Raw genomic sequence first — 14,490 nt, 5'->3', positions numbered from 1 at the left:
GGATAAGAGTTAAAAACTAATCAAAGAATCAAAAATCCCAGTTGTCAGACTGATGGTGGATTGAAGAGATGAAACCTTTGAGGACAAACTTCGATCAGATTCACGTGGATCAGTTCAATGTTTCAGGTGTTCAATCAGAAGCTGTGGCTTTAGAACATCAGTACCCTTCATTCACCAGCAGGTGGCAGCAACGAAACACTTGTTTTCTAACCGGCATAAAAATATTTAACGAAGAAGATACTGGAGGCGATCCGGTGCTGTGATTGGACAAAGTACTACATTGCCAACGTCGTCGAACCCGGAAGAATGACATGTTTATTATTGCTAATGCTTCAGGTAAGTGGAGCAAATTCCTTGATCTTAGCCAAGAATTCGTTAATGTTTTAATTTCTCCGCCATGTTTAGAGTTTCTGTGAAAGTTTAAAAGCGCTCTGGTGTCGTTAGCTTCAGGCTTTAACCTTCAACGTGTCTCATCTGTATTTCACTGAATAACCGCGACATTTGTTCTCGTTTATCAGTGAATCGTTTCGGCAGTTTGAACGTTTCGGTTCAGCTTTTATTGATCAAGTTTATTCAGTATTTATTTATTTGAGGAACTTTTTAACATCGGCTGCTTGTGTTGCTGTCGATCATTAAACTTTTCAGTTTGGGGTGGGGGGGTCACGTTTTAAATGAATGAACGCGTGACTGAAGCGACGGTTTAAAATATGAATATCAGTGAATTCTCTTCATCCATCCGCACGTCTGCCAGGTTTCTTAATGCCAAGAGGACACAAACTGCACCGACATGGCTTCTTACTTTGATGAACATGACTGTGAGCCCACCAACCCTGAGGAGCAGTACCGGCAGAACGCGCTGCTTGAACTGGCCAGGTAAGCCGAACACACCTGTCGGTCGCTCACGGTGATGCTCTGCGCTGCTGCTCTGGTTGACTTCTGGCGCTGTGTTCAGGTCTTTAATGCAGGGCTTGGACTTGTTTGACTCGGGGGGGTTGGACCCGTCTGACTGGGACCAGCGTCTTCCGCCTCCGGCGGCCAAAACGGCGGTGCAGACCCTCACCGTGGTCGTCATTTCTCCAGAGCAAGCAGGTGAGCGACGTCTGCTTCAGCAGCTCAGTGTGTCTTACATTCAGATTCACTGAGTCAACAAAACATCTGACAGATTGATGAGATATTAAACTGGTGTTTTCCCCACAGACAAAGGTCTCAAATGTCCCGTCTGTTTGCTGGAGTTTGAGGAACAGGAGACGGTTCGAGAAATGCCCTGCAAACACCTTTTCCACTCAGGATGCATCCTGCCCTGGCTGGGAAAGGTAACGCTCCCACACTGAGTTCATTTCACTGCAGACTGATGAAGCTCGAGCTGCTGCTTCGATTCTGAACCACCTGCGTGTTTGCACTCGTAGACCAACTCCTGCCCGCTCTGCAGACTCGAACTACCGACCGACAACCCGGAGTACGAGGAGTTCAAGAAGGACAAGGTGAGTGTGGGACAGAGCTTTGGACGCCTCACCTGGTCCTCAGCCTCTGTCTGTTTTCAATACGGCGTCCGTCTGTGTTTCTGTCCTGCAGGAGAGACGAAGACAGCGAGAGCACAGGCTGGAAGATCTACACGGAGCCATGTACACATGACACGACGGCTGTTTGACACGTCTCACAGGAAACGATGAAACAAAGACTCAGGGAGGACAAAATGCTGCGTTCACGCCATTTCACACAGAATGTCAGCTCAGACACGAGGATGGGAAATGACGTCCATGTCTGAAGTCACAAACATCAAGAAGTCATAAGTGAAACAGATGCAAAGTAAAAAAAAAAGAAGCTAATTCAGGCTGAATTTCTTTAATCTGGTGTGATTCTGGGTGGTGATGATGCCGTTTCCTGTTCTGCAGACGTGGTGTGAAGGCAGCATGACAAACGGCCTCGTTGAAACAGAAAAGTCGTTTCTAATTTGGATCAATTCTTCGCTCGTTAGGATCAATATGTTTGCAGATGAAAGGCCTTTCACCTCTTTATTCCTCTTTTCTACATTTATGAGCTTTAAATGCGCAGAAAGTCTTTGCAGTTAATGAGAATTATTTAAAGACAGGAACAGATTTTAATCTGCGCCTCCTTTTTTTTGGTTTTTCCACGAAACATTTCGATGTGAGAGGATTTTAAAGTGCACTCCAGCTGTGTGAAGCCCTCCATAACGTCGTTAAAGACAGATTCAGGCTGGCTGCTCAGTGGAAGCCTGCGAGTCCACGCAGAGGGACAGTTTCAGCTGAAGCTGCTGTCGAGCCGCAGGAGGCGTCGTACCTGAGCTTCACACCTCACCTGGCGGAGTTTCCCTTTAAGCTGTCCTGTGAGGAACAGAAGAAAGTGTCTGAACAGTTCTGATGCTTCCACGTCTCTGCAGCATCAGAGCAAACCTTCACTGCGTCTGTCTGTCTGTCTGCTGCTGCTCGTCTTTTTGTCTTGCTTGCAAAATAAATTGAGCCTCTTTTTCTATGAAGCAGCGGCTGCTCTGTCCTCTGTCCTCTGTCCTCTGTGAGACAAACTCACTGAACATTTTCCTGTTTGAACAGAAGCAAAAGTCACTCTCACAGTAAAAAAAAAAAAAACACCCGTACGAAACATCTGCTAATAATTTATCATTTTTATTTCATATTTGAATATAAATCTCTGTCAAATGAAAATACCTAAATGATAGACAAATCATACATATTTACAGAATTTAGAAAAGGAAACAAAATCAGCTGTGTTGCTTGTTTTCGGGGATTTCCACTCTTCAAATCCAGGAAATGAGACTTAAACCTTTTCAGACGTTTGTGCCGTCGTCAGGCGGCCGTTTGGCGCCGTGTGACCGTTTGAAGTGAACGTTTGAGAGCGCGAACAGAAAGCAGGTTCCGGCTCGAGCGCTCGGCTGTGGACGACGGTGCAGATGCTTACAGAACAAATGGACCCTGATGTGTGAGGGCTCGTACAAGCTGCCGTTTGCAGTCACGCCACGTGACCGAGTTACAGTTTGGTGAAGCTACAGCTGAACAGAGTGTGAACACGTTCCCCTGGCGCAGCACGAGGGATAAGGCTAAAACAGTGCGCTCACACACTTCACACACCCGCCGCCGCCGACACAGGAAACAGCCAGACCTCAGTGGACTCCGTCCTTTTTGGCAAGATCAGGATCAGGATTGCTGCAGTCCCACAAAGAAAAGTCAGATAATGTGCACGAAAAGTAAAACCGACCTGACACATGAGTACACACGTCCCGGACGGCGGATCCACTTCCTGTCACATGCACATCGACACCCGTCAGGACGGACCTGCACACGCAAAACTCCTCAACCTCAAACCGCCGTGAGCTCGCGCTTTACCTCCGCACATCAGACCCACAGAGAAAAGAGGTAGGTGACCTTTAAAAACACGTATTGCTGGCATCCAGTGGTTACAGGTAAAAATCGATCAACACTATGCAGAGGGCAGAACACTGTGTGTGTGTGTGCGTGCGTGTGTGTGCGTGCATGTGTGTGTGAAATCAAACCGCTCACTGAAACAAAAACCTCAGTCTGGAGCTTCAGCAGAGCGCTCCGCCATCGAGCTAATCGTCACTTTGAGAGAGATTGGCAACAGGAAATCAGATAAAAACCTCGACATCTGACGCACGTTCCCTCCTGCAGCCCGCGTGCTGCCGTCTGGTTGTAACGCCGTCTGGACGCCATCATGGCGCCGTCAGGTTTATGGCACAAAGTCTACGAGCATCATATTCAGGCTTCAGCAGACGCCCGAGAACCAAACGTCCTCTTACGACTGAGGCGCGTCACGTCGCGTCAGACTGAACGCAAACGTCAAATAAGGCTTCCGAGGGTCCCGTTGGGGGTCAAAGGTCAGGCTGCAGGTTTACCTTCAAACGCTTCACCAAACAAAACGAGTGTTCAACACGCTGGAAAAGGCATCGTTCACTCCAGAGGAGCAGATCGTCACATGACGGATGGCGAAATAAACGGGAACAGAAACAACAGAAATCACCCAATCATGCAGCTCGTGGACGATGACGGACATGACGGACGTCCTATGAGCGGCCGTCCTCACTCACGTGTCCGTGACGTGGATTCGGGTCTCCATGGTGATCGCGGCTCGAGACGCAGGTGAACGACTGAAAAAGCTCTAAAATCTGTGTGATGATCAAAGTGTCGCTCGATGAATAAAAAGGCCAAAAGCTCACAGCCTGAAAACAAACAAGTTCCTCAACATTCAGTGTTTCTACTCGCTACGCAGACGCAGACAGGAAGTGACGTCTTGATCGGAAAGTGTTTCGTGCAGAGAAAAGCAAAAGGCCGGCGATGGAGGGGGAGGGACGACCTTTGTGGACACACCGGCTATAAAGACAGAAAGGAAACGTGACGCTCAGCGAGGACTCGGCCGGATCGCCGGCGTCCTGGAAACATTCACGGTTCCACACGTTCGGCCTCCGCTCAGAAATGGTGGCAGGAAGCGTGACCTCCGCCTGGAGCGGCTGCGCCGATGTGGGAGAAGAAATAAAAGACAAAAGAGCGTTACGGACCATCGCCTGGCGTCGGATCAGTGGTTACAGGGTCAGAACTTCCTCCGCGTGCTGCCGTCGTGCCTTCCTGTGGGACCCATGATGCACCTCTGCAGTGACATCTCACGCCTGCGGGCCGCGGCGCAGAGCTACAACATGGCTATGCTCTCCGGGGTACAGTTGAGATGTGTGGACGTGCTGCTGCCCCCGGGGGACTTGAGGCCCTTGGTGGCCCCCCCCAGCGCGGAGCCCCGGGCCCTGGGGCCCATGATGACCCCCGAGCCGTGGAGGTGACTCCGCTGCAGGCCCGCCATCATGGTCTCGCTGGTGACAGTGCCGAACTCGTAGGTGAAGGTGCCGTAGAAGACCAGGATGTCCACGGTGAAGACCCACTCGCAGATGGCCGCGGCGTGCTGCAGGACGAAGCTCTCGTGGATGAAGAAGACGCCGCCTGCGAGGAGGAGGAGGACGTGAAGGAGGACAAACGTGTGTGAGACCAGCAGGAGCAGAACAAACTGAGGAGCCTGAAGAGGGCGGAGCAGCGACGCTCCAACCAACAACCTGAGCTTTGAAAAGCAGCACAAACATTCTCCTCTGAATCTGATTGGTCCATTACGATTATCAGATCAGCTGATCGATTGTTTGTTCAGTAGTTTTAAAGCAGGAAAGATTTGCTGCTTTTTGTTTGAGTTTTGAGTCGCAGGCTGTTAAATCTTAAAATAAGCCCTTCATCCTAAAAACACCCGAGGAGACACAAGCTGCTCAGTGAAGGATACTGAGGACGAGGGACACCATTGCTCCCAGTGCCAGAGCCACTCTGAAGTGGGCCATCCAGTAGTCGAGGGCGGTGACGGCCACCCGGTAGGTGAGGACGCACTGCAGGCACACGAACAGCAGCCCCGCCGGAAACGCCACGCCGGCGCCCACGTAGTGCAGAGATTTGGCGTGATCGACCTGTCAAACACACGGCGGTTCAGTCAGAGCGCCGAAGACCAAGCGAAGACGTGCTTCACGTCAGCGGGACGTTTACCTGGAAGTTTCCCACCATGACCAGACCCACGGCGTTGGTGCAGCCGGACACCAGAGCGCTGGTGTTGACCCAACAGCGGTGGCTGTGCTCGATCACCTGGGCGTAGCGCAGAAGGCACACCATCACCACTGCAGAGGACACACACACACACACACATTTACACACAACACACACACATCGGCTGCACAGCACATGATGTGCCATGTTTGCAGCAGGTGTTTCTGCGTTCACACCACAGAGCCGCTCTCTTCTTCGTGTGTGGGTTTATCTGCTGGACGGTCATGTGATGTTTGCTGTCAGCAGCTCTGGTTTCATCAGGAGGTTTAACTTCGCTGTTTGAAAACTACAAACCTGCAGCTCCATGTCTGTCACAGAACCACGAAGGCAGAGAAACAACAGGAAGGAGGTCAAAGGTCGCCACTGTGGCGTCCAGACGGCGTGAACAGAGTCCAGCAGAGAGACGCAACGACAGAAATGAAACATGGAAATCCACACGTCACACACACACGCCTTTACCTGAGTGACATCATCATCGCACACCTCTCACCTGAGTGACATCATCATCGCACACCTCTCACCTGAGTGACATCTTCATACACCTCTCACCTGAGTGACATCATCAATCATCAAACACCTGAGTGACATCATCATCGCACACCTCTCACCTGAGTGACATCTTCATACACCTCTCACCTGAGTGACATCATCAATCATCAAACACCTGAGTGACATCATCATCGCACACCTCTCACCTGAGTGACATCATCATCGCACACCTCCCACCTGAGTGACATCATCAATCATCAAACACCTGAGTGACATCATCATCGCACACCTCTCACCTGAGTGACATCATCATCGCACACCTCCCACCTGAGTGACATCATCAATCATCAAACACCTGAGTGACATCATCATCACACACCTCTCACCTGAGTGACATCATCACACACCTCTCACCTGAGTGACATCATCAATCATCAAACACCTGAATGACATCATCATCACACACCTCTCACCTTAGTGACATCATCAATCATCAAACACCTCTCACCTGAGTGACATCATCATCACACACCTTTTACCTGTGATGGTTGGTTAATCATTTCCGTGTGTGTTAACGAGTGCAGTAGTCGTCACCTGGATAATACGTACTTAATACATATTTTTACTACATTGTACTACAAACACTAAAGCATGTTTCATTCACGCTGTCATAAACTTTCACCCCACAGACGGTTTCAGAGGGAAATGATGTTTAAACATATCAAACATAAACAAATAAAATAAACAACAAATATAAACAAACAACACATGCTGTTCTGTTATCTGTGTGGTACATAGAGCTACAGCTAGGAGAGTTAGCTTAGCTTAGCATGAAGACTGAAAACAGCTCGCCTGGTTCGTCCAGCAGGTTGTTGTGTTACTGAGAGCTACATGCTAAAGCTACAAAGAATCAGTCCAGCACATAAACCACATCTTCGTTTATCAGTGAGCTTTGGAGATGCTAGCAAGCTAAGTTTGTTCCATCTGAACAAAGCCAGGCTAGCTGGAGCCACCGTTCATGCTAAGCTAAGCTAACCACATTTCTGAAGCACCTTAATATTCATTGCACACAATGCTAACAAAACCACAACTCCTGCACACTTCATGTCTTTACTGTGTGTGTGTGTGTGTGTGCGCGCGCGCACGTGTGTGTGTGTGTGTGTGTGTGTGTGTGTGTGTTAACGAGGCCTCACCCATGAAGGCTCCAACGTTGCCGATCAGGCTGAACAGGCAGCTTTCAGGAGGGTAGGAGCCACATTTACTGCAGACATGGAGACAGAGCAGGTGTCAGTAAAGCAGAATAACCTTCACCTGCACACACATCACCGCATGCAAGGCCAACGTCCACTGTCCACCGTCCACTGTCCACTGTCCACTGTCCACCGTCCACCGTCCACCGTCCACCGTCCACTGTCCACCGTCCACTGTCTGTCAGGACCAGCAGCACAGGCAGCCGTGCACAGACTGTGGTTACATGTGTGGATGGTGAACGAGCGTAGAAAACGCTCTGATATCAACTCTGATGAGGAGCGTGCTCTTACGGACACGCCGGAGGAGCCTGACGCGTCTCGTGGTGCCGTTTAACAACGGCGCTTTGTACTCGCCGTGGTTAGAGGTTTATTTGCAGATTAAACAAAGCAGTTGATGCAAAGCGTGGGCTAACGACCGTCACAGCCTCGACATAACAAGGTGCTAATTCATGCCTCGAGGCCTTCGCTGACAGAGGTGCTGTTGTGCAGAAACAAAGCGATGAGGACACCTGATGAGGGGAATGTCCTGGATGGTGCAGCAGGTCTTCGGGAAGCCCGGCCGCGGCAGCTCCTCTGTGCAGGTGACATTGTAAGACCTGAGATGGAGACACAAGCAGCTCAGTTCATGTCTGACTGACAGCTGTGGGATCACAGCGTCCACATTAAAAAAACAAAAATCACTCACCAGTTCTCCACAGGACAAACATGGTGATTCATCACGGCCATGGCGTACCTGCGGGGCACACGCCGTCATTTAAAGCCACACGTGCTCAACATCAAACACTTCAAAGCACGAGTCATTCAGCAGCAGAGGACGGAGACACGAACATCCTCAGACATGAGACACATGAACAGCTTGTGACGCCCGTTCACGCATCTCTATACGTGTCAGTGAATGCATCGTGTGTCACATGACGGCGTGGGCGTGAAACTCACACGATCCATATCCCTGTGATGGAGAAGGCAGACAGGCTGACAGGCAGGACGATCCAGGCAGTCATCGGGCTGGCAGTGCGCGGGCTGTGTCCCAAGCATGGGGTGAGAGGGGGGCTTCGGGCGGGAGCGGCGACACGACGGAGGACCGGGTGGGGGGTGGGTGGGGGTGCGGGGTCACTAACACACAGGGAAACACACAGGGGGGGACATGAGAGGAAAAGAGGGGGAATGGCACAGCTCTTCTGCTCCACGGGGTCCTGCAGCCAGCAGCAACCTGCCGGAGGAGGAAACACAGTCAGAGACAGACGACCAGTCAGAAATCTGCCAGCTCACACGCCGGCTTTCCTTCAGGCACTGACTGCCTGCCTTTCACCTCACGCCCCTTCAACGCCACTCAAAACACAACGCACAGAAACACTGAGAGCTGGAAGAAGAAGAGGAAATGAAAACGCAGGAAAAAGGAAGCAACAACCCGAATCCAAAGACGCTGAGACGCTGCGTAAAGCCTGAAGAAGACAGTGACATCATCAAATATGATGACGCAGCGAGACGTTTCACAGACTGAAAGATGTGGAACGCTCCAGAAACACCTGTTTGGATCATTCCACAGGTAAACAGGTGAGAGGATCATGATTGGCTCAGTCGATCACAGCGAGTTCACCACTTTGTGAACACATGAAGGATGAAGGAGACTCAGACTCAGAGACACTTCAGGAAGCTGCTGTCAGTCACCAGTTTGATTATTGATGACTGATTCTGGTTTATTGATGTTTTAGGAGGCTGCTTCTCCTTCGACGGCCTGATGATTTACAGTGACTTTGCTGAAAGGACGCCGGCTGGTGACACGAGTCCTGCGAGACAGAAAGACGAGCGTCTCCTGAAGAGGAGCAACATGAAGCTGCAGAGGCTTGGGTTGGTGGACGAGCGGCTCCAGCGGTGGATTCGTGTCACGGCGTACAGTCAGAGAGCGCCGTCGGCTCAGAGGGGATATACAGTGAACTGAGACGGAGCTGTCGTTCCTCAGAAAAGGTCAAACCCTGAAACGAAGCAGCGTTAAACCGATTTAACAGTTTTTATTCTAACTGTACAAAACCTGTCCTGTGAGACCATTTCAGCCTCGACACAAACAGTTTAAACACGATGTGGATTTGACCTCTTTTCAAAGATGATCTGTGTTCAGTCTCAGCTGTTAAAGGTCTCTTAAAATTGTTTATTGATCAGTAATGCTGATCAATCACTTGCTGACTCAGCGGGCTTGTACGTCGTCGATAACCTCTTTGGAAAGTTTGCTATTCATGTGCAGATGCAGGAAAAACGAGGCTGGACAAAACGAAAGAGGTCCAAAATGTTCTGGTTCCTGCATCTCAGCTGTGTCCTCAGTCCTCTGAATGTGTTTGGCTTCTGGACTGTTGGACGGATGGACACCTGAGGACGTCAGTTCTGGGAATGTGTGATGGACATTTCATCGCTCAAAGGACAAACCGGTTACCGCAGAACGCAGATGATGGTCAGCTGATGACTGGTCAGACAACGTTAGCGCCGTCCTAAACTCGGACAGACGTGTCTCTGCAGCAGCTACTGTGGACACGTGGAGTTCAAAGCGAGGCCCCCCCTCGCTGCAGTGATCTTCAGATCTCCAGTTTGTCATTTTTACGTGTTTCCCTCCATCAAACATCCAAATGAAACCGTGTGACTGGTTTCCCTCCATGTCCGTCCCAGGCCTGCAGTCAGCGGGGGGGCAGATGGTTGTTAAGGGTGGTTAAAGGTTAGGGTGGAGCGTCTGCAGACCCCCCCCCTCCACTACAAGACAATGACTCACCGCCCCCTTGCCCACCCCCATCTGCCACGCAGGCTTGTCCATCTGCATGGATGTCCTTAAACCCAGAGTCACAGCGAGACGTTTGACAGCTTGTTAATTGGTCGTGTTCGAGTCCACGAACGCTTCCTTTGTCCCTCTTGTCTCTCAAACAGATAAATGAGTTTCACAGGTCGCTCCGCTGACAGAGGCTTTCTTTCCAAAAACTGTTCCTGGGTGTTTATTCTTCCTTTCTTGCTTTGAGTGCATTAAAAAAGAAAAATATCTATTTATTTCTATAATTTAGCCCTGTTGGACAGGATTGGACATCGTCCTCCAACACGGGGACATTACTGATCCAGCTTGTCCTCTTTCCTTCAGCTGTGTTCTTCTGTTCTCACATCTTCTCCATCAACAAACACTGAGACCAGTTGAGCCTAAAACTAAGTTCACACACAGTTTGTTGATCCTGCCAACGGCGTAATCTTGATTTAAGGATTAAGTCATGCAAGTACACACAGTGTGTACAGAGAAACTGCGGTCCGCGTTCGAGTGCAGCTGCTTCCTCGTGTGGTTTCTAGTGTTTCTACAGGCTTCTGAAGTGCTGTCCAATATGACGCCACGAGCAAAGTCCAGAACACTCGCTGCAGGTCGAGGCTGTTCAGCGCTCGTGTTGACGGCGAAGCCTGCAAACTCAGCGAGGACAAGTTTTACAGGAAACTATAAAAACATGAAGCCTGCAGCAGAACGCTCATTAAACCATCACCTGACAGCGCTGAGCGCCAGCAGGCAGGAGAGGCCGCTCTGACACCACGAGGACCAGACACCTCCAAACCTGCACACAGTCACTCTAAGGTTTACTGAACACAAGACGTGGGCTCAGACGTGAAGCCCGCACGACGTGACCTGCAGGTCCAGGTTCAGGAATCGATCAGGACTGGAGTTCGTTATTGCTGATCACTTTGAGAGAAAAAGAAAATCCCCATCCTCGTTAACATACCAGCCAAATTTCATAGAGTCCTCAAATAAAACAGGTTGACCTGAAAATGACGTTCACGGCTGATAAAAAGCTTAAAATCACCTTCAGGGTCAGTTACTAAAAGCTTATTATCAGCTGTTCTCATTCATGAATTCTGCTGCAGCCACACAAAAACTATTCCTGCGTTTATTAAAATGTGAATTTCACACTAAATGTCAGACTGTCAGTGTGTAACCAGACAGTCAACGATGAAAGGTCACAGACAGGCTGTAGATGTCAAATATATTTTATTTTGACAGTAAGATTTATTTCTTTATTCTCACGAAGCCCCTCAGAAGCAGCTTTTACTGCCCGTGTGTTTGTGTACATGCACGGGGGGCCAGAGCACCCCCTCCCCCGCAGCCGCTCACAGGAAATATTCGCCTCTGTACTTACAAGACGCGAAACAACTGTGGCAATATATTTCAATAAACACAGATTTCTGTTTATCTTCTTATCCTTAGTCGACTTCAGCCACCAAACAGCCGGAGCAGCGTCACTGAGTCCGGCAGTCTGCTCTCGTGAACCGGCTAACGGTGCCGTTAGCCGCGTTAGCTTCCACCTAGCAGGCTAGTTAGCTTACACTTTACCAGCTGTCTTGACTTGACACTTGACCGCATCTTGATTTCCACTAAACTAAGCGATAAGCGACTAAACAAGAGACAATTACAGGACAAGACCACGGACAGGACTGGGACCGTGAGTACACATTAATGAGTCTACACCTACCTTCAACCAGCTGTGCCTCCACGGACCTCAACAACCTTGGTTTCCCTTTAAAAACAGCGTTTTTTCGGCGGATGAAGCTAGCCGCACATGTAACATCCGGTCGTGCTTTTCAAAATAAGACGTCACGACTGTTTGGCCGTAAAATTGAATTTTAAGAAATTGCAAAACGATATTTCTCCTCTTACAGACTCATTTCTTTCAAGACACTGTTTTAATATGAGTCTATAGATATAGGAGAAGCTCTGCAGTGCTGCCAAAATATATTGACAAGCCTTCACACAAAGAAAAATGATCAGCTGAGTTTGACACACCTGCGGGATCAATCACCGCGCATGTCAAAATAAATTACATCAGCAGTTTCATTACGTGTTCAGTCCAGTTTATGTTGATAGCATTATCTTGGAGCTAAATGCTGCGCTTTTATTTTTCTGGTGTTTTTCCGGTGTGACTAACTTGACGTAGCTCTGTGTCGTCGGGCCTGATGTGCGACACCTCTGCAGGTGAGCATGTCCACTGAGAAGTTTGATTAAACCTGCTCGGAGGCAAAGCACTCTACATTTTATCCGATGTTTCAAAACATGACGTTAATTGGACGACATGCCCGGAAGTTCAAACCTTTACGTCATACACCTTTTCATAAAACAGGTATTTCTGCATAATTATACAAAACATACAGGAAGTGTGTGTTTAGAAATCATGCAATAAATTAATAGATTACTAAAAAAATATTTTAGTTAACTGTGTAAGTAGTCTAGTTTTTGTTTTTATTATAACTAAAATGTTTCCTCACGCCTAGTTTTAGTTTAGCTTTAGTTCACTGTCATTATATATAACAGCTGACCAATCAGAGCCTCGGCTGCCGCTCTGTGGGCGGGGCTTCATCTAATTAAATAGAAAACAAAAGAGTACTGATGGAAAATGAAAAAGAATTTTAATTTATTAAAGTATAATTTTAATGCTATTATAATTATTTCTGATTACTTTTTTAATGGCTACATTTATGAATTGATTAAAATACACAAACAGGGTTAAAGTCTATAGTCTAACAGCCATCGCTGTGAAGCAAATGTGATGCCAAGCGAGTATAAGTTATTCTTGTCTTTGATAGACTTTGAGTTTCATTGACCATCTGATGTTTTAGAAGTCTGACAAAAACATGTGAAAGTAGTTTGTACTCATGTGCAAACTGTAGTTTAACACCTGGAAGCAGCTCACCTGAGTCATGTTCTTCACACTAATCAGCTGCTGAGCCTCAGTGGGGACAGGTGAGTCGTTTGTCCAAGGTCAACAGAATTAGTGGCTGTGACAGCACCACCTGCTGGACAGAGCAGGTACTGCACACCACACTCCGATCATTCAGCATTTAGACAAACAAATGTTTACACATTACCAACATTTAAGTGTATTTAATCAGAATAATGGACCAGTCTTATTCATAATGACACAAACTCCTGAACGACAGGTGAATTAATACTGCAGGGCTGCAAATGGATGCTATCATGAGCCCAGTGGTGTGCGTGATTTCTCTGTTGTAAAGCACTTTGAGCTGCACTTCTTGTATGAAAGGTCCTTACACAAAGTTTATTATTGTTGTCATCAGTGGCATTCGGGATAGAAAGCAGGGCTCTATTACTAACATGGAGTAATAGTAACATATGAATAAAATAGATAAAATAAGCTCTTTCCAGGCTTTGTCTTATCTAACATTAGTGCGTCCACCTCTTCTAACCGTGTCCAATATGCTGATTTAAACTGACTGAAAGCTCAAAAACAAGCCTCTGGTTTCACTTATGATGAGCTGACAGAGGAGCAAAGTTCACCTGGCTGTACCTGTCTGTGGTCACATGACACAGTTGTTGTCAGTGAATGTGTGTTGTCACATCAGCAGAGGTCAGAAAGCGTTTCCTGATACTGAACCGTCTGTTTGCTTTTCAGAGCTGTAATAACAGCATGTAGGTGTAAAGAGTGGATGTGACAGGAGGCTTTATGAACCTCCACCAGGGATTATAACCCACATTCTTCTTTACTAAGCAGCTTTGAAGGACTTTGGGAAATTTGATGCGTAAATCTTGCGAACACAGTGACTGACAGGAAACCGTGGAGAGCAGATCATATTAATCCCAGAGAAAATACAAAAGAGACATCACTGATGCTTCGTTTGACCGTCCTGCTTCCTGCACCGTTACTGGATCAATGAGGAAAGATGAGGCTAAAATGTAAATGACATCTTTCTAATGCATAATAACAATAAGGCTGACATGATCTGCTGCCGTCAGTCTGCTGTCCTCATTGTATTTTACACTCTGAGTGACATTACAGTTCTTTATGGAGTTACAGCAGTCAAAACGTTTCAGTCCAGTTCCAAACAGCTGTTTCTGGAGCTTTCCCAGACTTTAGTTGCTCTTGTCTCAACACTAAATTTATTGACTTTGAGCTGTTTTCAGGTCTGTTTCTGTCAGAGAGGATCAGATCAGGTGATCACATCCTGTTTGATTGATCTAAACTTGTCTTTTCTTGTCTTTCCTTTTTCAAAAGTTACATTTTCTGGCAAATTTTTGTCCACAAAGATAAACAAATGCTGAATCATACGATGTCTCTGCGGTGTGACTGAGGCTTTCATGACAAATCCAGTTTATCTCTTGTTCTTCTGACACACTACACTAA

At 47.9% G+C, this 14,490-nt stretch overlaps 2 protein-coding genes across 2 annotated transcripts; one reads left to right on the top strand and one right to left on the bottom strand.

Annotated features, from left to right (window-relative positions):
- The first annotated feature begins 282 nt into the window (after positions 1-282).
- rnf181 (ring finger protein 181) lies at positions 283-2,589 on the top strand. The gene is made up of 6 exons (XM_070965293.1): positions 283-336; positions 752-873; positions 953-1,089; positions 1,198-1,313; positions 1,407-1,481; positions 1,573-2,589. The coding sequence occupies exons 2-6, from the start codon at positions 788-790 to the stop codon at positions 1,630-1,632; spliced, it is 474 nt and encodes a 157-aa protein (XP_070821394.1). The 5' UTR covers positions 283-336; positions 752-787; the 3' UTR covers positions 1,633-2,589.
- Positions 2,590-2,620: 31 nt separating this feature from the next.
- Positions 2,621-11,898, bottom strand: LOC139333048 (transmembrane protein 150A-like). The gene is made up of 8 exons (XM_070965292.1): positions 11,827-11,898; positions 8,285-8,558; positions 8,034-8,081; positions 7,858-7,944; positions 7,292-7,359; positions 5,553-5,680; positions 5,299-5,476; positions 2,621-4,973 (listed from the first exon to the last, which is right to left on the bottom strand). Exons 2-8 carry the CDS (start codon positions 8,347-8,349, stop codon positions 4,672-4,674), a joined length of 876 nt encoding a protein of 291 aa, XP_070821393.1. The 5' UTR covers positions 8,350-8,558; positions 11,827-11,898; the 3' UTR covers positions 2,621-4,671.
- Positions 11,899-14,490: the final 2,592 nt, after the last annotated feature.

The sequence above is a fragment of the Chaetodon trifascialis genome, chromosome 6, assembly GCF_039877785.1.
Source record: "Chaetodon trifascialis isolate fChaTrf1 chromosome 6, fChaTrf1.hap1, whole genome shotgun sequence".
Classification (NCBI taxonomy): Eukaryota; Metazoa; Chordata; class Actinopteri; order Chaetodontiformes; family Chaetodontidae; genus Chaetodon; species Chaetodon trifascialis.
This window is presented reverse-complemented; position numbering and strand designations above follow the sequence as displayed.